Raw genomic sequence first — 22597 nt, 5'->3', positions numbered from 1 at the left:
CATCGCTCACGTGTGTGTGTGTGTGTGTGTGTGTGTGTGTGTGTGTGTGTGTGTGTGTGTGTGTGTGTGTGTGTGTGTGTGTGTGTGTGTGTGTGTGTGTGTGTGTGTGTGCGTCTGCAGATGTTTAAAGGCCTCCACGCCCTTGTGATCACAGATCCCTCGCGCTTTCCTTGGACGGCGTTTTTTTATATTTCTTCTTCGAGGCGGCGATGTTCCGCGGTGTTCTGTTAAATCAAAGTCAGAATCAAGTTCTCAGCGGCCTCTGGTATTTCACAGGTTCACGAGCACGCATAAGAGAAAAGCTGGAGAGCGAGACGGAGACAAGAAGGATGCCATTGAGAGTGTTCATCTTTCAAACTATTTAACGACTCCGTGTCCGACACACAGAGAGACCCAGCTGGAAGCGCACACGTTTTTCCACCCGTAAGAGGTGTGTGTGTGTGTATGTTTGGGGGGGGGGGGGGGAGACAACCAAAGAAACTACAACAAATAAATACTAATGGAGAGCGAGAGAGAGACAGACAGACAGGGAGAGGACAAGGATGGAGGTAAGGGGGTGAGAGGGGGGTGGGGGGGGTAGACAAGGAGAGAGGAGGAGAACGATGTGTTTTATGACACAGGAGCACACTTGAAGTACAACGTTCAAGATGTTGCTAACCGGGACCAGAAGGGGGGAGGAGAGGACGAAGAGGAGGAGGATTAGGAGGAGACGCAAGCCACACATTGTGGCTGTCTCCCTTAGGTACTGACACACACACACACACACACACGCGCTTTCCTACATGTGAGGACAACCAACCACACAGGCCAGTGTTCGTATTAAGGCTTGCATGGCCATATACATGCAGGAGAAAGAAAGAGCACATCAATGCATGAGTATGTGCGCACACGCACGCAAACACACACACAGACACACATACACAAACACACACACACACACACACACACACACACACACACACACACACACACACTTTCCACTCGTCTCCTCTTTCATCCTGTTAATTACTCCTCTTTTTCTCTTCCCTCCAACTAAAACAATCTTTTTTTTTTCATAATAATTCAATGTATTCTTTTTTCCCCTCCTCCTGCTCTCCTTTTTATTCTGAGGTCATGCAGCATCAGCCGGTGGTTGGAGTCTGATCAGCCGTCACATTTTGGTGGTTGAGCTCTGCGGTTTCTGTTAAAACAGATGCAAGATCCCAGTCCCATAAGATCAACATCAATACGTTGGCTGCAAAGAGCCGGGCAGCAGGAACCACTGATCCTAATCATGGCAGCAGAGGTAAATAACCCTTCTTTAAAGTGTTTGTCGAAGAGGTTGCTTGGTAAAAAATAGGATGGCGAAGCATGGCAGTCATAAAAGTGTGTAAATGCACAGGGTTTATGGGCCTTTGTGCAATAAACCCAGTTTTATTTATTACACGTGGAGTGTTCATGGCTACAAAATACTTATTTCGGTGTGTTTAAAGGCCAGTAATGACACAACCCATGTCTCTCAACACACACACACACACACGCGCACACACACAAGCGCAAACACTCACTCACACATGCCCACATGCACATGCACACACACACACACACACACACACACTCCTGTACAAGCGCAGAATTCTGGTTCTAGCCACTAAGTGAAAGCAGTGCAGAGTCGGTCTGAGCTCCAGTTCGGATAAAATATTACCGTGCAAATATTAGTACAGGAACAACTGCCGATTGCGCTTCCACCATTTCTCTCTATCTCCGTCTCTCTGTATGTCTCTCTCTCTCACTCTCTCTCTCTCTCTCTAAGTGTCTGTCTGTCGCCCTCTTCATAGGGAAGCGAAGGAGGGTTGGGGAGAGAGAGAACAAACCACCATCTATTTCATCTTCCTGTGTGTGGCACAGTATCCAGTGTCGAGCGTTTGATTTCTTTTCCGTAAAGACTCTGTGAGCGGGACCGCCGCGTGCTGCGGTGTTGGGCTCCGGAGAGGAACCGGGCCGCTGGGGGAAGCGTCTCCGTCTGAGGTTGGGGTGAGGGGAACGTAGCGGCGTGGCAGGCCTCCTGTTGCCGCGGCGCTGTCACTCAAGGTACACGATACGGCCGGTGACGAGCTCGTGGGCGGTACCGTGTGCCAATCAAACTCACTCCCCTCTTGCTTGCCCTCAACGCGATGGGTCCGCCACCCCCGCTATCTACATCGACATCCTCTCGCGCTTTGGAGCACAACTTGCACGTCTTGCACGTCTTTTTTATTTTTATTCTTTATTATAGAGTGAGACAGGTAAGGAATGAGGAAGGTATGGAGATAGAGCCGAAGACATGCAGCCAATGACCACGGGCAGGACTCAAACCCGGTTCGCTGCGTTCAGGACTGAGCCTGTATGGTGCGTGCTCCACCCAGTAAGCCACCGGGGCTCCCCCAACTTGCACGTCTTTGCAAGTGTAAGTCGAACCCCCCTGTTTCGGCTCGAAATTCAAAGACTACATGATAGAAAGTAAAAGAAAACGCATTTGGGCTGAGGGTGTCCCACCTTCCTGCATACCTCCTTACTACCCTGACCCGTCCTCAGCCTCCAAACACCCTGAGCGGGCCTGTGTAAGAGAGTAGCAATAACAGCCAAGCCCTAATAGGTAGCACATGGCTAGGCAGGGCCCTAGCCGGGGTCTGCTGGGGAAACTAACTCAGGCTCAAACCTATTGATCCATGTCGGTATGCACACACACACACACACACACACAGCGTTGTGCGTGTGGAAGGTGTTCTTCCTGGGCCGCTGGGAGTTAACAGGTTGTGTTACGCCTCTGTGTCCGTGCCTCTGCTCCCTCACTCCAAATCTAATCAGGAGTCATTTCCTCATAGCAGCCCAGGAATGGACAGAGAGAGAGAGAGAGAGCAGAGGGAGAGAGAGATAGAGAGAGAGAAGCCAGGAGAGAGAGAGAGGCCAAGAGAGAGGGAGAGAGGCCAAAGAGAGCGATCAAGAAAGAGAGAGAGAGCGAGATAGGCCAAGAGCGCGAGAGAGTGAAAGAGAGGCCAAGAGAGAGAGGCCAAGAGAGAAAGGCCAAGAGAGAGAGAGAGAGAGAGAGAGAGAGAGAGAGAGAGAGAGAGAGGTTGTTAGGCCACCCTTGTTTTTCAGCCCAGCCCTCCCCCCCCCCCCCCCCCCCCCCCCCCCTCCCCGCCTCTCTCCCTGGGTCCCCGTGTTTGTGTTCATTAGACATAATAGGGATTCTAGAAAAACAGATCACTGGACCAGTCCAAACAAACCTGCCTGTACATTCCTGGCATTAGACTCTCATTAAAGGTCCTGCGGCCCCCCCCCCCCCCCCCCCCATACCCCACCCTGGACTGCCACCACCTCTGCATCCATCCCCCATTCAGCCTTCAGCCCCACGGCGCTGGCTCTGGCCCAGGTCAGGGCACAGTCAAACCTCCTTGGGTCGGACGGTGTGTGTGTGTGTGTGTGTGTGTGTGTGTGTGTGTGTGTGTGTGTGTGTGTGTGTGTGTGTGTGTGTGTGTGTGTGTGTGTGTGTGTGTACAGGTCTCTAATGTGCCAGTATTCCTCGCAGCCACTGTGGTGGGCTGGCTGGGACATGGGGGGGCTCATTTGTAACCCCCACCAGATCACAGTTTCACCCGGGCATAACGACGTGGGAACACACACACACACACACACACACACACACACACACACACACACACACAGAAGCGGAAACAGGCAGCCATCATAATTGTCTTAATAGGGGAGAAATTGTTGTTTTCTCATCTGCAAGTCGTAAAATATAAAGGTGGTGTTGGTGGGGGGGAGATGAAGATGAAGACGGTGGTGAAGAACAGGAGTAAAAGGGATGGTGGGGTGGGGGTTATTTTGCAGAGCATGATTTATGTCCAACCCAGGGAATGGATCATTTCAGCTATAATTGAGAGTGATACAGTTACTATCGCATAGAGACGCCATTCAAAAGGCAGGGGGCCAGCTGCTGGCATTTTACGCAACAACACCCCCCCCCCACACACACACACACACCAGGGCCCTTGTGGTTTAAACACGGGGCCGCCGGCCTGGTACACTATCAGGTGCCCCGGTAGGACGCGTGCAGGCAAGAGATTTTAAGACTTGAGCAAGAGACCTTGACAGAGAAAGAGGGATGGAGCGGGTAGGAGGGAGAGGGATGGGGGGGGAGGTCAAGCCCGAGCTCCCCTCTTAACCTGTCTCTTTATCAGCGGAAGAATGGAGGTAAAAGATGGACTACGGTGTGTTTCTGGTAGGCCTAGTATGTGGATGTGCAATGATTGAAGACACACATACAGACACAGACACAGACACCTGGATGGCTCTCTCTGAGACCCACAGCGTGGTCAGGTCCTGTAGTTCAGCAGGGAGGGAGGGAGGGAGGGATGGGGGGGAGGAAGGTCGAGGACCCAGATGGAGATGAGCACTGGTGTTTGTGTGCGTGTTAGAGACGCACCAACGTTTTTTGACCAATTTTAAAAACCGCATCCGCCCGCCATCCGCCGGTTGCTTTTATACGGCGATGCAAGGCGCTGCTAACGCGAGGCTAGAAAGCTCTTGCGTGTTCTTGAAAGGAGACTGATCCAATGAAGCAAAGATATTGCAAGGCTAAAGTCCCTAGTAGGATAGCCTATTGCCTGCGCTGCCATTTCCGAAGCGTTGATCAATAGTCCGCCCCCAAAGACGTTGACGTCGCTTAGCAACCGAAGACGCTGGGGTTGTCAAGTTACCACAAAAAAAAAGATCCACATTCCTTGACAGCGATCTGCTTAGCAACAGTGAATTATCAAATATAAATCACTGCCGGAAGATGTTATATATAAGAATAAAAAGAAGAAGAAATATTTTTATTTTTATTGGTTTAACTGCCACCCGCCCGAATTTAATCAAAATGTCATTTTTTGTCGCGTCATCCGCCCGATCTGCGGTTTAACCGCGGAGTCCGCAGCTGCAACCGCCAACTGCGCATCTCTAATGCGTGTGTCTTTGTGTGTATGTGTGTGTGTGTCTGTGTGTGTGTGCAGCCATGGCTCACATGATAAAACAGGAATGATAAATGACACGGAAAGCCGATAATCTGAGCCAAGAATGTGTAGCTACTGTTCAGGTTCACAGTGTCAGCCTGAACTTGGACCCCGTTCCCCCCCGACCCATCTGATCTCAGGTTGTCACCGGCAACGCCTCCTCCAGCTACGGCAGAGCCACATGACAGCTGAGCTCCCCCTCCTATGTTGATGATGGATATAGCGCTGAGCACTTTGACGTCACTGCAGTCATCTATCGATACGTGACGAACGCGATCACAAGCATGCTTCTTTGGCGAGGCAAAGTGTTGTTCTTCGGACCGCAAATCTCTGTGCAAGACAACCGAAGCACCATGGACCTAGTTAAGTAACTACATGGTAAATACAAAGTATATAACCATAAAGTTATAATATGATGGATGTGATGCATTGAGTCGTAACATCAACCCTTGCAGACAAACACACACACACCACACTATAGACACATGCACACACACACACACACCACACTATAGAAACAGTGAAACACACACACACACACACACACACACACACACACACTACCATTTGTTGCAGTGCGTTGCTGTAACACTGGTTATTTTCCATGGTATTGAGGCTGCCATTTCTTGACAACAGAAAAACAGTGGGAGTGTATCTGCATTTGTGTGTGTGTGTTTGCATGTGTGTGTGTCTGTGTGTCTGCATGTATATGCATGAGCGTATGTGCATGTCTGCATGTCTGTGTGCCTGTATGTATGTGTGTATGTGTTTGTGTGCGTGTCTGCTCCCGTGTGTGTGTGCGTGCATGCGTACATATGTATGTGCGTCTGCTTGGAGTCGGAATGCTAAGCTGTTGTTTCTGGCAGAGTGGAGGCTGCACATCGAAAGAAAGGAGCTCTGGAAGTCTCTCCGTCTGTCCCTCAACAGCAAGACAATGCTTACCGTCTCCCAGGGATGGCCCTTCAAGACACTGAGATAGCTCCAGACAATTTATATACTATTTAGCACTAAATCTACACAGCAACAGCCTGCCATTTGGCTGTACAAGCTGCAGGAGCAGACAGGAAGAGAACCATTTTGCCATAAAACTAAACTAAAGCTATGAATTGGCGAGGCTAATTGGAGATGGTAACATAAGATTATGATGGGGGTGTGTATAGAGTGTTCTTAAGGTCATCTGCTGGAAGATTCAGTTTGATCCCCGTCTGTTACAGCGGACCAACGATCTGCATCAATAATAGGTGGTAATAATAGTAACAAGAAAAATACATAATCACCCATCATAGGCTACGTCCGTGTCTTACCAAACTATGAACCACCTGTAACCCAGAGGTTGTGGGAGCTAGGGCTGTCTCGGTTATTTATCTTCCCCTAGTGAGGTGCCTTAATGTAGCGCTACGCAATAATATCGCCGTTCTGTTTATCTTCATCCCTTATATTACTAAATAAGAGATCAGTTGACCTAAGCGATTAGTCGATGCATAATGAGTGTACATTGATAGTTTTAATTGATAGTTTAATAGTATAGAATAGTTTTCCACCTTAATGTATCGTTTGCATTTAAGCTGTTTAAATAACACAGAAAAAAGAGAGGATTGTTGATGTCACTCGCACTCACTGGTCCGAGTCTATCTTGCCCTCGAAAGCATGAGTCAAATGCTCACACTACAACGGTAGTTTGTTCATTGTGCAAGGTATCAATGACACTGCAGAACTCCGACACAGGACAATTTTCTGGATGATGGACCACCAGGAACTATTGTCTATTGTCTCTGTTTCTTAAATGATCATCCACTTACTATAAGTCAGTATATAACTTTTTCATATAGTTTGCCCTTGTTAAAACGTTTAAGAAAATAAACAATGTTAAGTCCAAGATGCATGCAATGAAATGTCAAATACTGGTTTTGATGGAAGACGGACAATTTCTATCAAATAAGTATTCCAAAGTTCGCCCCCTGATTCGAATTAAACTCAAACCCAAAGGGTGCATTTTAAAGCATAGACAGTGTATAGGCAGCAGTATGTATTCGTGGCAGTAGGGCATCAGGGGGTGAAATAAGCATGGGAAACAGTCATTATATGGAAAGTTCTTCCGCAGAACTCCATTGAGCTTTCAAATTATATAATTATATTTAAGTGAATTATGAAATCTAATATACTTTATTTTCCTTTTGGATTTGGACCTGGCCAAACTCACCTGGACATGAGGCCTGGACAGAAGTTTCACCAGCTCTTGTATTTCGCCATTGGCTGCTTTTCCCTGCAGATCCTCCGACAACTGGAGGCCAGCGACAGAGACAGAGAGTGAGCGAGACAGACAGAGACAGAGAGAGGGAGAGAGATATAAAGTGTGAAAGACATTCTCAGTTTAAAGTCCAAATGCAGATAATTTCTCGGAAAAGTCGATCACTCAATTGAATTTAATAAGCATGGATTGTTATCATTGGTATGAGAGCTGCAAATGTTTCATTGTAAAGTACAGCCAATAACTAATGTGTTCTGACAAAACTAAAAAAGCATCGAACTATGGTCCTGACTTTAAGTAGGTCTGACTTAAAAAATCTACCAAAATATACAATTTATTAGAATAGTCTGAGACGTGGCAAATTAGGTTATTTTTCATGAAAACAATAAAGCGCATCAGATAAACCAGCAAGATAACGGGCAAACTGAGCATGGAAGAATTGCTGATGTAACATCTGTCTCAAACCAGTCAGAGCCGTTGGGACGAGAGAGAAAGAGAAACAAAGAGAGAGAGAGAGAGAGAGAGAGAGAGAGAGAGAGAGAGAGAGAGAGAGAGAGACGCCAGAAAACAGGCCGTTACAGTAGTCGAGCGGTGAGATGATGAACGTGTCGACGTACACGCGCAGGGGGAAACGAGCACAGGACACAAATTGCCAACCGCCTTCGGGCGGGCCGTGTGATTGTGTGAATGTGCCGCTGTGTTCTTCAGAGAACCCGTCCCGGGGAGCGGTGAGCCGACGACGTGATTAATGGGGCCGATCGCTCTCCACATCCAGGATGTGGAGAGAGTGCGGCAGAGCAGCACCTTGCAGCCACATACAAAGATGTGCTTGTACGGGACTGGACTCAAGAAACTTGACATCTGCCCGACGACTGACGGTGAGGAATCACCAGACTTCTGAGAAGCCCCTCTTCGGCCCCGCCAGAAGAAGAGCTATGGGTTTGTGAGCACAGGAGGTAGAAAGTGTGTGTGTGCGTGTGTGTGTGTGTGTGCACGCACACACACACACACACACACACAGACACACATGTGTATGCATGCCTGTCAATTGAATGTTTGCATGCACATATGTTCCAGTGTGCTGTCTTGTACTGTACAAATGTGGTGTGTGCATGCACGTGTTTGTGAGGGCGTGTGCTGGTGTCTTTATGTTTGGCCACTACTATTAAACTACTTACTCAAGTAGATTCAAGCTTGAGTAACAATGACTCAAACTCCATTTCCACCCCTCAAAAAAAAACATTACACATACAAGGTCATCCCAATGTTGCATGCCCCCGAACAAAGAGGAAGCCAAATCGAGGGGGGAATGGGGGTTATATGAAGGCCATGGGGGGTGGGAGGGGGGAGGGACCCGATTCTCCCCCTCATCACCCGCTCCCCACATTGAAACACCCTCCAACGGATGATGGCAGGGGTCAAGGTCAGAACTGCGGACCCCGGTTCAACCCTTTACTACTTCGCCCCTCATCACTTCTTGGAGGGGACGAGCGGGTCATGCACCACAGGGGGGCACTCGGGGGGAAACATGGCGGGGGAGGGGGCCGTGGGGTTGGAGGTATGGAGAGGATGATGCTGAACCACAGAGAAATGGGTAGAGAAAGACAGCACGTTTTAACGGCAAGAAAACAGATGGTGATGTAAGAGAAGGAAGAAAAAAAAGGGAAGAACCGCAAAAAAGTAGCAGGATAGGGAGAAAGGAAGAAAGAAAGACTGGCAGAGAATAAGAGAGCTTCAGCTAGACAGACAGATAGACACTACATCAGACGGGTGCGGTGGGGGCCAGGAGAGAAGACGTTATCTTTGCGGGGTGTAGAGTGTTTAGTGCGGGAGCCTTTCCAGCATTGATATATAGATCCATCACCTAGCTGCCAAATGGTGAGCAGCCAGGGTGAATGAAAGAAAGAGAGAGCGCAAAAGAGCTAGAGAGATTGAGATAGAGAGGGAGAGAGCAAGAGATAAATTCCCAGTACACTTTTATTATTGCCCTGTTAGGGCACCTTGACCCAAAGCACAGCAGGGGGCATGAGGGGGCGGATGAGGCATGTTTGTGCACAACACATTGCAACACACTGTCGTTACAGTTTCCATTCCCTGTATCTGTCTGTATGTCCATAAGTCTGTCTGTCTGTCTGTCTGTAAAGTCTACCAGTCCGCACCCCCACGTTTGCTGTATTTAATTTTTTCCCCAAAAAATAACACCCCAGGCACCTCTGTGTGTTTAGGAAGAAATGTGGGCCTAACACACACACTCTCTCCCGCTCCTCTCCCTGTCTCAGACACACACACACACACACCCACACACACACAACCACCTGTTATCACTTTCTCTCAGTCAGTCAGGAATCACAAGCAAATGGCGTGGTGGCGAGGTGGGAGAAGCATGCACCATGTACCGCGCGTTGTGTTAAGGGGCCGATGGAAGAAGGTGGAAGAAACAGCACCGCGCCTCTCTCCAACCGTGACATGAAACGAGGCTTGGAGGGCGCAGGTCTTGGCCAGCGAAACCGACGCGGGCTGAGCGAGGGAGTCTCCAAAGTGCCGGTTTGCTCTGTTACACACGTGTTTATGTGTTTGGTGGAAGCTCGTGTCAATACACAGCCCTTGGGCTGTTGTGAATTCCTGCGTTATTAACTTACTCATTACGGCTAATGCTGGGGGAAACCCGGCCATTAGGAACGTAAATAATGTTGACGAGGATCTGTGGAGATGTATTTTGAGGGACAGCTATTTAGTGGCCTGTAGGGAGAGGGAGGGGAGCCGAGAGCCACCTGACGTTTCTGCAGGATATCCATCAGTGTCTCTCTACCTCTGTGTCTGCGACCGTGACATGCTCAGGGGGATGCTGGTGCGCTCTCCGCTTCCCCCTGCTGGTCATTCCGGGGAAAGCAGTCGCTTTATCGCACTTGTGTGAATGGGGGAGCGGTAGGGGAATGGGTGGGTTTGGTTCGGGTTGCGGGGGCTCAGCGGCTCAGAAGAGTGAAAGAGCAAGCCCCGGGGCCCGGGGAGAGGGAACGGAGATGGACACAGATTACAAGATGGAGGCTGACACAGAACGAGTGGCCAGAGTTTGGCGTGCCGACGCGGGGTCGTTTGGCACCCGCGCTCTTTTTCTGGGAGTCTTCGACGGGACTGATAAAAACGCGACGCACGCCAAGACAGCTCATGTCTGCGGGCGGCTGTCCCCCCCCCTTGGATTAATGTAATGTGGCACATTACATTCTGCTCAAGGGGACAAGTGCATGCATCTGCATTCGCTTGAGACATAATGAGAGCTAGAGTGTGTGTGTGTGTGTGTGTGTGTGTGTGTGTGTGTGTGTGTGTGTGTGTGTGTGTCACCAAATACGTATTGGTTTCATAGATTTACAGATTTAAAGAATATAATATTATCCAGCTTTAAATCTAAAAATATACGTGTGGTGTCTGTGTTTGTGTGTGTGTGCATACAGCATATCGTTGCAAGTATAAAATGTACGTAATACAGAACACTGTTACCAAAGTAGCCAGACTTGCTGGTGGTGCATGGGTAATGTCAGACTCTAGCTACTATGTGTGTGTTTTGGACAGTGCTGTAGGTGGTGTGTGTGTTAGAGTGTGTGATACACAGTGTGTGTGTGTGTGTGTGTGTGTGTGTGTGTGTGTGTTTAAGTGTGGTGAAGAAGTAGGGGGGGTAGACATAGGTCGATGTGTCATTTCAACTAAGGCGATAAATATTACAACTCCATTACTCGAAACCCAAGCCTGAAATGGATTTTGCCCCAAACTGTACGTCTCAATGCAAACTTCTACCACTCACCCCCCGGTCCCCACCACCATCACCACCACTCTGCACTGCACTGCCACCACTTCAATGGCTCCCATTTGCAATGCGTCGACGCAGGGTGAAAAGCGATCCGTCTTTAAAATAAGAAACAATCCACTTCTTTCTACTACTAATGTACTATTTTTCTACCCCTGATACCCGATAATCCCGGTGAGGCGTTGCCCGCGGCGGTTAGCGTAAAGTTAAACGGCTCTAATTGGACAGAAAAAGAACGGAGGCGGGAGAAACGACTCAGAGAGAGAGGAGAGGTGAAGGCCGGGTCCGGGTGGAGGGTTGATAAATTGTGTTTCCCTGAACTAAATAACCCCACCCCACTGCCCCAAAACCCTGAACCCCACTCCTGTTGACGCTCCCTTGACTCAGTGCTAATTGGGATAAGGGGGGAGGGAGGGGGTGAGGGGGGTGAGGAGGAAAGGCCACGGGGATATTTGGATGCACTTTGATTACAGTACACAGAGCCAGGACATTGTTCAGGCCCACACACAAACACACACACACGCACACACAAACACACACAGCTTTACAACCAAGAGCACTCTCTCTACGCCAAGTAGTCCCATCCGCTTACAGTCGTGTGTGTTCGTATGTGTGTTCACACACATACACATACACACGCACAACGGACGAACGTGAGCTTTAACGAGAGTGGTGTGCAAGTGTGCAGGTGTGTGTGTGTGTGTGTGTGTGTGTGTGTGTGTGATGCCTTCATTGGCGTGGAGGACAAACGTCCCTGGTTCAAACGGACACGCCAGGACAGTGAACAAAGCCGATACAAATACTGTCGGGACACTGACCAAGACGGCTGGATTCTTCGTTATACTGTGTATGTGTGTGTGTGTGTGTGTGTGTGTGTGTGTGTGTGTGTGTGTGTGTGTGTGTGTGTGTGTGTGTGTGTTCCATGTTTTTCCGACGCCTGATGAGAACAGCAGGGCCCAGTGGAAAGGAAACCACCTGTGGCCGGTTGCCATGGTTGCTGCGTGGCGTGGCAGACATGGCATTACTGGGGCAGGTTAACAAATGAAAAGAGGAGGCTGCCACGCAAGCCCCTGTCAGGCCTCCAGTCGGTTCCACCCCCCCACCCCCGGACTCTCTTTCCTCTCCTCTCCCACTCCTTGGCCATCGGTGTGCCACTGCATTTTTTCCTCTGTCTAATCCTGAGCAGCTGCCGTCTTCCTCTTGGCAACGGTGGCATCCAGATCCCCATCCAACCCCCCCCCCCACCCACCCACCCACCCCGTCACACATCCCATCGATGTCTCTCTCCCTTTTACTCTCCCATTCCTCTCGCTCTTTGCCATACTTTCTCTGTAACTCTCCAAAGGTCTTTCGAACCTTGGAAAGATAACCCGTCTGTAACGAGAGTCTTGGGTGTTCTATCAGCACAGACAAGGAGTGATTGACATGACTTGGTGTGTGTGTGTGTGTGTGTGTGTGTGTGTGTGTGTGTGTGTGTGTGTGTGTGTGTGTGTGTGTGTGTGTGCAGAAGGGAAGGTGTTATTGGAACAAGCAGGTCATCTGGATTCAGTGAAGATTGAGAGGAAAAGGTCAGAGGTCACGAGGAGCCGGTACTGTGTGTGTGTGTGTGTGTGTGTATGAATGTATGTGTATGTGTGTGTGAATGCTGGTTTTGTATGTCTTCCCCCATGAGCCAGATGAAGGTAAGATAGTGAATGTCAGTGTGTTCATATCTGTCTGTGTGTGTGTGTGTGTGTGTGTGTGTGTGTGTGTGTGTGTGTGTGTGTGTGTGTGTGTGTGTGTGTGTGTGTGTGTGTGTGTGTGTGTGTGTGTGTGTGTGTGTGTGTGTGTGTGTGTGTGTGTGTGTGTGTGTGTGTGAGAGACTTACGTCACGGGCCATAGCCCCAGCTCTGTCTTGGGCGGGCGTGGGCCTATGCTCCCGGTAGTGCTGGAGACACTCATGGATCTGAAAGCACAAGGTCAAAAGAGTGTTAAAGAGACAAGGAGAGAGAGAGAGAGAGAGAGAGAGAGAGAGAGAGAGAGAGAGAGAGAGTCAATGAGGGAGAGGGAGATACAACGAGAGGGAGAAAGAAAGAGAGCCAGAGAGAGAGGCTGAGACAGAGATCGAGAGAGACGGAGACAAAGAGAGAGAAAGTGACAGAGACAGAGGCAGACAGAGAGAGAAACAGAGAGTTCAACTTGAGGCCAAAAGAGGAGGCCTCACGTCGATCTGAGCAAGCAAACACGCACACACACACACACACACTCACAGCGGTGTTCACTACAGAACTCAGACATGAGTGAAGACACTGTGGACCACCCCGTTGGCCAGTAATCCTGCATGCTCCAATCTGCTTCAAACCTCTGCTAAATGCACTCTATATACACACACACACACAAAACACAGACACGCATTCACACAGACACACACTCAGTGACAATCACACACGCTGATGGCTAATTCAGAGGGTCTCGTATGACCCTTGAGCAGAGCCTCCAAGTGCTTTTAAGCGTCTAAGCTCCCATTCGCTTGCTTGTACAAACTGTCCAGATTTCCACTATGCGCTCGCTGCGTACTGGTGGCCAGGTGACGCGTCCAAATCCACTCAGGGCGCTGGCTCAGTACTCAACCTTATCAGCCTCAACACTGCAACCCTAGAACACAGACCGCCTGGGGGAGTGAGCGAGGGGGGAAAAAAAAGAGAAAAAGACATGGAAAGTGGTATTCCTGAATCCCACATCTCACACACAAACACGCACACACACGCGAGAACACTTAAGCCGTCACCGACGGGAGATGGATTCGTTTACATGAAAGCGCGCACGCAACCACACGCAAAATAATATATAACGTGTCCCGTGGATGACGAGCCACCAGCTGTGTGGTGCTGCCGGTCTTCCCTGGGCCGCCGTCAGGGCCCATCAGCGGGGAAGACATCTGTGGTGGTGGGCCATCCTCCCTTACTCCCTTCACCCCTGTCTCGCCTGTCTACCACCCCCCCGCCCCAGTCATGGAGGGGGAGGTGGAGAAGGGGCCAACGGGACTGGATCTCCAGCTGGATGTCCCACAGGCAGCTCCAAAGCAGGGCTGGACAGTAGGCCTGTCTTGCTGTGGGACACGAACCCCCCCCACACACACCCGCCTCCTCGCAGTCTCCGCAGTCTGTCCTCCATTTAAAGGGCCTAATTAGCACATGTGGTCTAGCGCAAGCACAAATGTATACACACGCATGCAGAGACACACAAGACAGACACACTCACACACACACACACACACAGACACACCCCAACACACAACACAGAATGAAATAAAAATAACAGATGTTTTGAGTAACAATGGTCACTCGCCCAGAAAGAACAAAAAGACAAGAAGAGGCACGTTAAACCGTTTTGCCGTCTTCTTGTGAACAGTGTTTGGGTGATTTTTCGTTCACAGCCGAAATACATCTGCCAACAAATTGACATTGATGCAGTGTCTCTGGGGGATCTCTCCTCCGCACATTGAAACGTCAAAGAGGGAATATGCCCCTCTACTAACGAATTAATTTTCTGAAGGAAACCTGGGGCCCTCTGTGGAAACGCTGGTGTGTCCTGATGAAAAAGACCAGGTTTTCTTTATCATCTGTCCTTTATATTCATGACAATGGATAGATACTCCAACGCAATGGATGAGGCAATTCACAGCACAAACCAAAAGCACCGGCAGTGCGGCAAGCACTTGTGTAATTACAGGGGGTATCCGATGGGGGATAGAAACCTATCGGACCAGTGTCTGAAATGTATCTGTTTACACCGTTCCCTCTCTCTCTCTCTCTCGTTGAACTGCTGCTCTTTAAACCCCTACAACCGTTTCAGATTGATTCATCAGAGCGGGACTCCCGTCCATAAATCAACCCCCTGTTAGTGCTCATTGTGGGCCAGGTGACGGGGGTCCACCCAGTGGTTTGAATCTCTGTGTAAAGCCAGCATTACGCGGCCATAAAACACCCTGCATTAGGTGTGTCCCCCGGGGCCGCCGTTTAAAAGCAGGGGCGGAGGGAGGCAGAAGCTCCGCTCAGAGAGAGAGAGCGCTAGGGGCCTGTGGGCTGAGATGTAGGCTTTTTATTGAGATGGTGACAGAAAGTCCTTTGAGAACGCGAGAGGCCCGGGAGTGCTACTTGAGAGGCATGGGAACCCAGAACCCAAGGAAGATAAAAGCTGAATATTTGGCTGGAGCACTATGTCTGGGGGAAGAAGAACGAGACAACATTGTTTTAGAGATCTCTTTAAAAAAAAAAAACGGTTAGGCTTGTTTAGGCTTTTTTGAGCCACACTGCGATGGATAAGGTGGGTCGTTGCAGACGTGAGTCCATCTAGTCGGAGTTGGGTTAAGCTGCCCCGATCTATTCCCCTTCTCTCTAGGCTCACACCTTGCCCTGGACGGGTGTGATGGACACATGCTCCATTTAACGTCAAAAAGCTGAAATACTCCATGAGCCATGGGCCTTAAATAAAGCTTTTCACATACTCTCCCTGGTTCCAGCACAAAGCCAAACATAAAAACAGACAGAGAGCCCGGTTCAAGTTAGTCCATCCGTCTTGAGCCCATCTTCTATTGGCCAGATGAAACGGTGTAGAGAGAGAGGAGCTGCCAGTGGCCGCAGCTTGCAAACATACCACAGCGCCGGTGACATCTGCTTAGGTAGTTGCCTAACCATCTCGTCTTACCGAGCGACTGTGGAATTCTTCGTTTTCTGGATGCCGTGAACAAATTGCATGATTGAAATGCTTTTATTTACAACCCAGGATGCCTTCCAAGTGTCTGTCTGTGACGTGGTGGCACGTTTAAAAGTCATTACGGCATAAAAAAGAAAAAACATTCTCTTTCTTTCCGACCTGTGAGGTGGTTGCCGTCCTAAACGGCGGAGCGAATCTTGTACTTAGAAACACAATTAAAAAAATCGAATAAACGTGAGCGTGCCGCAGTCTGGATGGGCTTAGAGCGCAGCAGAGAACACTGGAGGCCGCTCAGGGACGCTGCCACTAATTAAAGACAGGGGTTCCAGGACTCCACATGCGCCGCATTAAATTAAATTAAAGTAAAAAATCAGGTCATGGAATCGAGGCCCTTTTTAATATCAGTGAGTGAGGCACACTGAACCCTGGGCTTCAAAGAGAGATGAATGAATGTGAACTTTAAAAAGGAACATTCGAGACATGCTCCAGTGGAGAGCTTTTAACTCTTTAACTTTTGTTTGCTTCCAGAAAGACCCTGAAGGCCCAAAATAAACACAAAAAAGGATGGAATCAGGAATATGAAAAATGGATTTGCAATTATCCATATTTATAATCTTCGTTTCCCTAGCTCCTGCGCCTCTGGAAGCCTTTTTTGTTATGGCATCAAGGTCAAAAGAGTTGTCAATCACCATTTTCCCGCACCTATCGGTCATTTCTTTACAGTTTATACTCCGCCACGTCACATATCACACGACTGAAACGTCTCCAACGCATCACGTAGGTGGTCAACAGACCGTCCCAGTCCTGTCTCCACAGACACAACCCAAGAAGAGTAGCCTGTCTCATAAATTGTAATCCAGATATTACACAGCGACTGACTCCTGGCACAAAACAAGAGGGGGCGTGCGGCGGAGAGAAGCAGGCCTGAAAGATGGAGTGGTGCGATGATGGAGGCTGAAGTCTGGACATCACAGGGCTGGATAGTGTTTCCGCTGTCTGAGGCCCCGCGACGTGGCTCAAGGCCTCTGGTTAACATCCAACGCCCAGGAACCTCTCATGTCAAGACGGGTCGCCATTGACCTTCTTTCCCCCCTGCTCCCGTTTCAAGCTCCAGTCACCAGGGTTACACATCCTGCAACAAGCCATTGGTGAATCCCCCGGGGTGCCATTGCTTTGTCTGATCCGGAACACTTTGTCGAGGGCCCCGCTGAACCAGACTGTGTTGGAGGGATCAGAGGGCGACTGCAGACAGACCTGCAGGGTTGCGACTGCAATAGCTGTCAGTCTGGGTGTTTATTCAGGGAGCAGAAGGAGAAACATTGAGGCAGGCTCTCGTTTCACGAGGCCGGTCCGCTTACACCATAGAACCTCATCTTTGGACTTGGCACAAAGGGGCACCGGGGTCCTGGACAGTGTGCCGTGGTTCCTGCCCTGGCTGGGAGATGACAGTGCCATATTCCATCATTCTGCCAAGGGAACAACTGACACGCTCGGCTGAGTCGAGTTACACAGACGGGAACATTACCCGACATAATGGTGTTGGTGACATTACATCTATTGACATCACAAGGGGATAATCTGTTTTAAATGGATCTTGTGATTATTTCTCAGGACGTGGAATACTTTTCCAGGTTCCTGCATGAAAGACCAGACACTGGTCTGCAGTGTATTTTTACTCTTTCACAGTTTTTCCGGACAAAGTTACGTCAAACATTCAAACTAGTGAAGTTAAACACTTAACTAAAGAGAATAATGTTTTTATAGATTCCAATTGAGGTTCCTGAATGGGTGAGGACTGTATGTGTGTGTGTGTGTGTGTGTGTGTGTGTGTTTGTGTGTGTGTGTGGTACTGAATGGAGGGCATAAAGCCAGGACTCATTCCTCGTTTCTCACGACTTATTAGTCAAGACTGATTTGACAAGCATCAAGTTGTAGACAATTGGACACAGAAAACTGGGTGGACAATCTTTCAAATCTGCAGGTGAGCATCAGGCAAGTCCATACGATGTATGGATACGCCGGGGAGCTGTAAATACAGTGTATGGTGCGGCACTGCATTTTGATAAAAAAGATTTTCCATATTTTCCACTCCAGTCCTATGTGCCATATCTTATTAAGATTGGCTTCATATTGCGTCGACCTTCTGGTTTCACTTTGTCATCCATCATTTTCTTTTCCTCCCAAAAATACCAAAATGGAAATCGGGGTCAGTGGGAGAGCCCTCAGATAATGGATGTGGAACTGGACGTATCTGGAACACCAGATAGGCTCCTTGATTACCAATACGGACATCTATCTCATGGAATCTGGGTCGCGTGAATCGTTAGGGTGTTGTCTGCCCGTAAGCCCCTCCCCCCAAACTCGGTACCCCTTCCATGGTCTTGAGGATTCATGATTGTTCATTTAGTAGCTAGCCAGCCATGCTGTGGTGTCCCCTCTGATGCCTTCTTGACTTATCAAACCCCTTCCCCGAGACTTCATCCATCATCCAGCTGTGTAGCTGCTCCACCTCCACTCACAGCCACTTGTTTGTGGATGCAGAACAGGCCATTCGACTTCAAGCTGTGCTTGGCCATTAAACACTTAAACAAATATTTGGGAGGTAGCCCGAGCTTTGGGAATAAGGCTGCGAGGAGGAGGATTTATCCTCAACGCAGCTGAGACTTTCAAATCGTAAATAACCCGCGGGCCCACGTCAAAAATGAGTTTTTCTAAAGTGAGTAAGTGGCATGCTCAAACATTATATAGCAAACGACTGCACAATCCATAATGACCTCCTGTGTAAAAAAAGGCTTCAATGCTGTGAAACAAAACGCCACGCTAAATAGACTTACTAGTATAGAAACTCGAAGGGATACAGAGGTCAACGCTCCACAAAGATTGAGGTTCCCTTCAACAAAGCAAGCCGCAGGTGTTTGCTCACCTCCCCTACAAGGGCTCTTGTTCCCCTGGAATAATAAACAGAGCGCTCAGAGGCGGCTAGGTGCTGAACGTGCTAACCACAGACAGTGTGTGCAGATCTCTGAGGTAGTATAGGCTTACAGGCCTTTGCCGGCACCGGAGACGATTAGCGGGGCTGCGTGGCTGTGCGCAGGCTATGGGGTGCACAGCAGAGCGCAGGAGGTTACTGAAGCAGGAAGGTAGGTTTCTAAGAAAATCTTTTCATGAGGTCTCCCTTGGTGCCGGAGCATCAGGTCGGAGGAGAAGTAGTGTGGGGGCGGGGGTGTAGGAGGTTTGAGACCGTGTCAACACTAAACGTGTAAACACGTCTTTCTTTTCCTTCTGGTTCGGACTTTCCTGGTCTAAGGCGGACGTTTTCCACCACTGAAACTTTGAGGTCTATGAAAACTGTCTCATATCTCAACACCATTTCATTTCAAAATCTAACCGCTTATACTTTTGAATATTACACAGTGTGGACATGGCCACACGAAGATAAGAGCTACACTTAAGGTGGGGTGCTTGGCTTGAGGTTGCAGCATTTACATCGATAGCATACAACTTAATTAAACTGGTTAAAAAATGATGAAATACTAATACACATTTTCATTGGTTACTCTGAAAACTGATGGAGACTTAAAATTATCTTCAAACTACCAAATATTGACCATTCTGGCAGAAAAAGCCTCACTGCAGTCTGAAGTCATCAAAACAATGTAATTTTACTGATTGAAATTCAGCAGATCCATTTCAACAAATCTCTAAGCCCACTTAATGGATGGCAGTTGTAATCCTATGTACCCTTATTGCCAACCTCATATGAAACTACAACACACAATGTCTTTCTTATTATTTGCCTAGTGTGCCACAGTGTAGTAAATTTGTTTTCGAAAAACCCATTAAAGCATAACACAAAGCAGCCTCATAGCCTTGCTAAGGAGTTTTCAAGACGGACACCGTTATGAAGCGACTCTCTGGGATAGCGTAAGTTACAAGCAGCTTAGCTACATACCTATTAGCCTCTAAGTGGACAAAAACGAAGGGGAAAAGCGTGGTGACCACAAGCGATCGAGCTCTGGGGCCCGTCTGAACGCCTGCTGACAGAAAGTTGGTCCTCAAGGAGTCCCCCACCTGTGTCAGGTGGAAATACAACTTTGTATTATATTTCCTGTGGCTTTCCACCGAGCGGGTCACTTGGCAGCGGAACAGTGAGCGCCGGGGAAATAATAGAAAGCGCACATGAGCAACTCGTTAATTGAGAGGAGGGGGATCTGTCTGTGTCGTTTTAGGCCGGCCTGCGCTGCACGCGTAGGCATTTGCATTTCGTTCCACATTAGGGCCAGACATTGGGCGGCGATGAGAGGTCTACCGGGCCGAGGGCGGCTCCTGAGCCCCCGGGGCCAACGCCGAGAGACCAATGAAACATTTGCTTCACCTGTGTTACCTAATCAGATCAGCGGGGACATGAGATTGTCTGGATTGTCTGACGAGTTTTGAGGTGAGCGAAGGAAAGACAGGACGAAAATCGGTATTTGGTCCGAGACTTCAGGGGAATGTTTTTCTCTTCACCCCCACTCCTGATTCCTCCCCAGATTTTTCCTCTCTTGTCCCCTCTTCCTATGGTCCTTTCCCCTGTAGATAGGCCCACGCAGCAGCAAGCGATGCTCCGTAATTACCCAGGTGAGCTCTGAGCGTTCCCATATGAGTGACTCGGGCTGCCGAGCCAGATTAGCGTGTGTATGTGTGTGCGCGTGTGCGTGTTTGTGTGTCTGTGTTGTTACGTGTGAGTGTGTGTGTGTGTGTGACTGTGTTGGTATGTGTGTGTGTGTTGGTATGTGTCTGTGTATGTACTGTATGTGTGTGTGTCTTAACCGGCTGCTTAGCCCGTACTGAAGTATCCGTCTGGCTGGCCTTGCGCTATTCTAGAGTGGAATCTGTGGGAGCTGTGTGGCGGGCCGGAGAGGAAGAGGACGATTAAGGCTTTATTAATGGTGTGCCACTGACGTTAGCCATGTTCACCTGGGCGCTGGGTGTCTCGCCGCTGGGCCCAGGCTGAAAGACGAGACGGTTGTTCTGTACTCTGGTGTGCGCCTCGCCTCCCCGTGTCTGCCCGTCTCCCTGCCTGGCCCGGCCAGTTGACAGGCTGGCTCACATCTTGGGTAGCGGGGAGGAGGAAGAAAAAAAAAAAGGAGAGGAAACGCACACAATTCTGCCTGTCTGGTGTTGGCTGGCGGGCCTTCTCCACTTAGACCGAGGCACTAACGATAAGAGACGCTAAAAGCTGCTCGGTTTTCCCTTTGACAAAAACGGAGGGGGAAAAAAAGAATGGAAATGGGAAAATGGGTCCAATAAAGAGGCATGTCTTGATGTGTACGAAGAATGAAGTGGTGGCTCTTTAATGTTGCCCTGATGCCTTCTCGTTTCATGGCTCTGAGGGCCTGTCTTTCCCATAATTCTACTTTAATGGAGGAGAGGGGAGTTATGTTCTCTTCCAGTAGCAGGGATCGGGCTGCTACAGCGTGGCGAATGTGTCTCTTTTCTATTGTAACCAGCGCTCACCACAACTTGAAGGCCTACTTTTTTGAATCCCACCGGTCCATAATTAAACTGGAATCCACATTGACACACATATCAAGAGATGTCATTTGAATTTGGTTCACGGATTTCCCCGTTGAACTACCGTTGCACGGAAACAAACGCAGGCACACATCGGACACGCGGGACACATCGGGAACGACAAGCATCGACGGCATCGACGGTGGCTGAAACTCCTTAATAAGCTGGCAGGACAAGGGCCGGCTAGAAACAGAGAAATTACCTCCAGCCCCGTTCCCCATCGGCACGACTGCTATCAAAATAGCATTGGAATGCAGCACACGTCTTGTCACATTTTCTGCCTGATCGAAGTTGTTGTACGGCCCGGTGCGTTTCCCAGAAATCACTTGTTATCCACTTTGTCGACCTTGGTTTCAAGCCAGTTCAATCCTAGTAAACCGAATATTCTGAATTAGTAGAGCCCATTGCAGAATGCATTGTTTTAACTTAAAGAGCAAAACCACTTTTTCAGCTGGAATTCCAACAGTCTGAGATTTAAAAAACAGGCTTTTAGAGTTTCGATTTTTGGAAAAGAGGGGGGGACGGGGGTCTTGTTTTCCCTTATGGTCCCGACACACGTGTCCGTGAAGCCAAACGTCCTTCAGACATTAAATATACCGCTTCTCAAACTGAGATTTACCATCCACACTACGTAGTAGCGTTCTACTTAATGTGTCGGGGAAGCCTTACCCTCACTCGGGATATGGACATTAACTTAACCGCTGCTCAGACAGAGTTTCACCATCCATAAACACCATGGCATTAAACTAGTGCCCAAAGAACCTTAACGTTCTCTCAGACGCCGCTGTCAACCGCTACCCAGACAGAGCTCCACACGTCCACACGCCGCAAGCTCAGGTAAATAACATGCGAGCAGTAGGGAGATCTCAACCTCTCCTCTACTTATATATCAAGCGTGTTAAATATCCCCCTAATATAACTAATACGACATACTAATATTACATTGTGTACACAGTGCAGAGCCCATGTTTGGTAAAGGGCTCTGCAGATGGGCTGTAATCACAGCTGGTTTGAAGGCCAGGTGAAGTCTGGGGCCCTCCCATTCATGCAGCCCTGCGAGATGTGTGGAAACATAACGCCACCTTCATTAACAACATTCTATCGGCCCCACATGCGCGTTGTGTTCTTTGGGGCCGACGTGAACAGGAGCCTGAACAAGCAACGGCCCTGCCCATCATTATCTGGTCTCATAAAGCTCTTATTCTGTGGCCATCCATAACAAGCCAGGCAGCCAATGAAAGCCTTCTGGTTTCCTCGGGGCCCAACCTCCGGGGTTCAGTTCTG

The 22597-nt window shown here is 49.1% G+C and overlaps 1 protein-coding gene across 2 annotated transcripts in view; it reads right to left on the bottom strand.

Annotated features, from left to right (window-relative positions):
* mpp7a (MAGUK p55 scaffold protein 7a) overlaps positions 1 to 22597 on the bottom strand; it is a 119795-nt gene that overhangs the window by 54932 nt on the left and 42266 nt on the right. For both annotated transcript variants that reach the window (XM_079754361.1, XM_079754362.1), the window contains 2 exons: positions 12930 to 13007; positions 7216 to 7296 (listed from right to left, as the gene is read on the bottom strand). In XM_079754361.1, coding sequence (XP_079610487.1) covers positions 7216 to 7296; positions 12930 to 13007 — 159 coding nt within the window. The remainder of the gene's footprint in view (positions 1 to 7215; positions 7297 to 12929; positions 13008 to 22597) is intronic.

Source organism: Pollachius pollachius (genome assembly GCF_949987615.1).
Source record: "Pollachius pollachius genome assembly, chromosome: 17".
Taxonomy (NCBI): Eukaryota; Metazoa; Chordata; class Actinopteri; order Gadiformes; family Gadidae; genus Pollachius; species Pollachius pollachius.
This window is presented reverse-complemented; position numbering and strand designations above follow the sequence as displayed.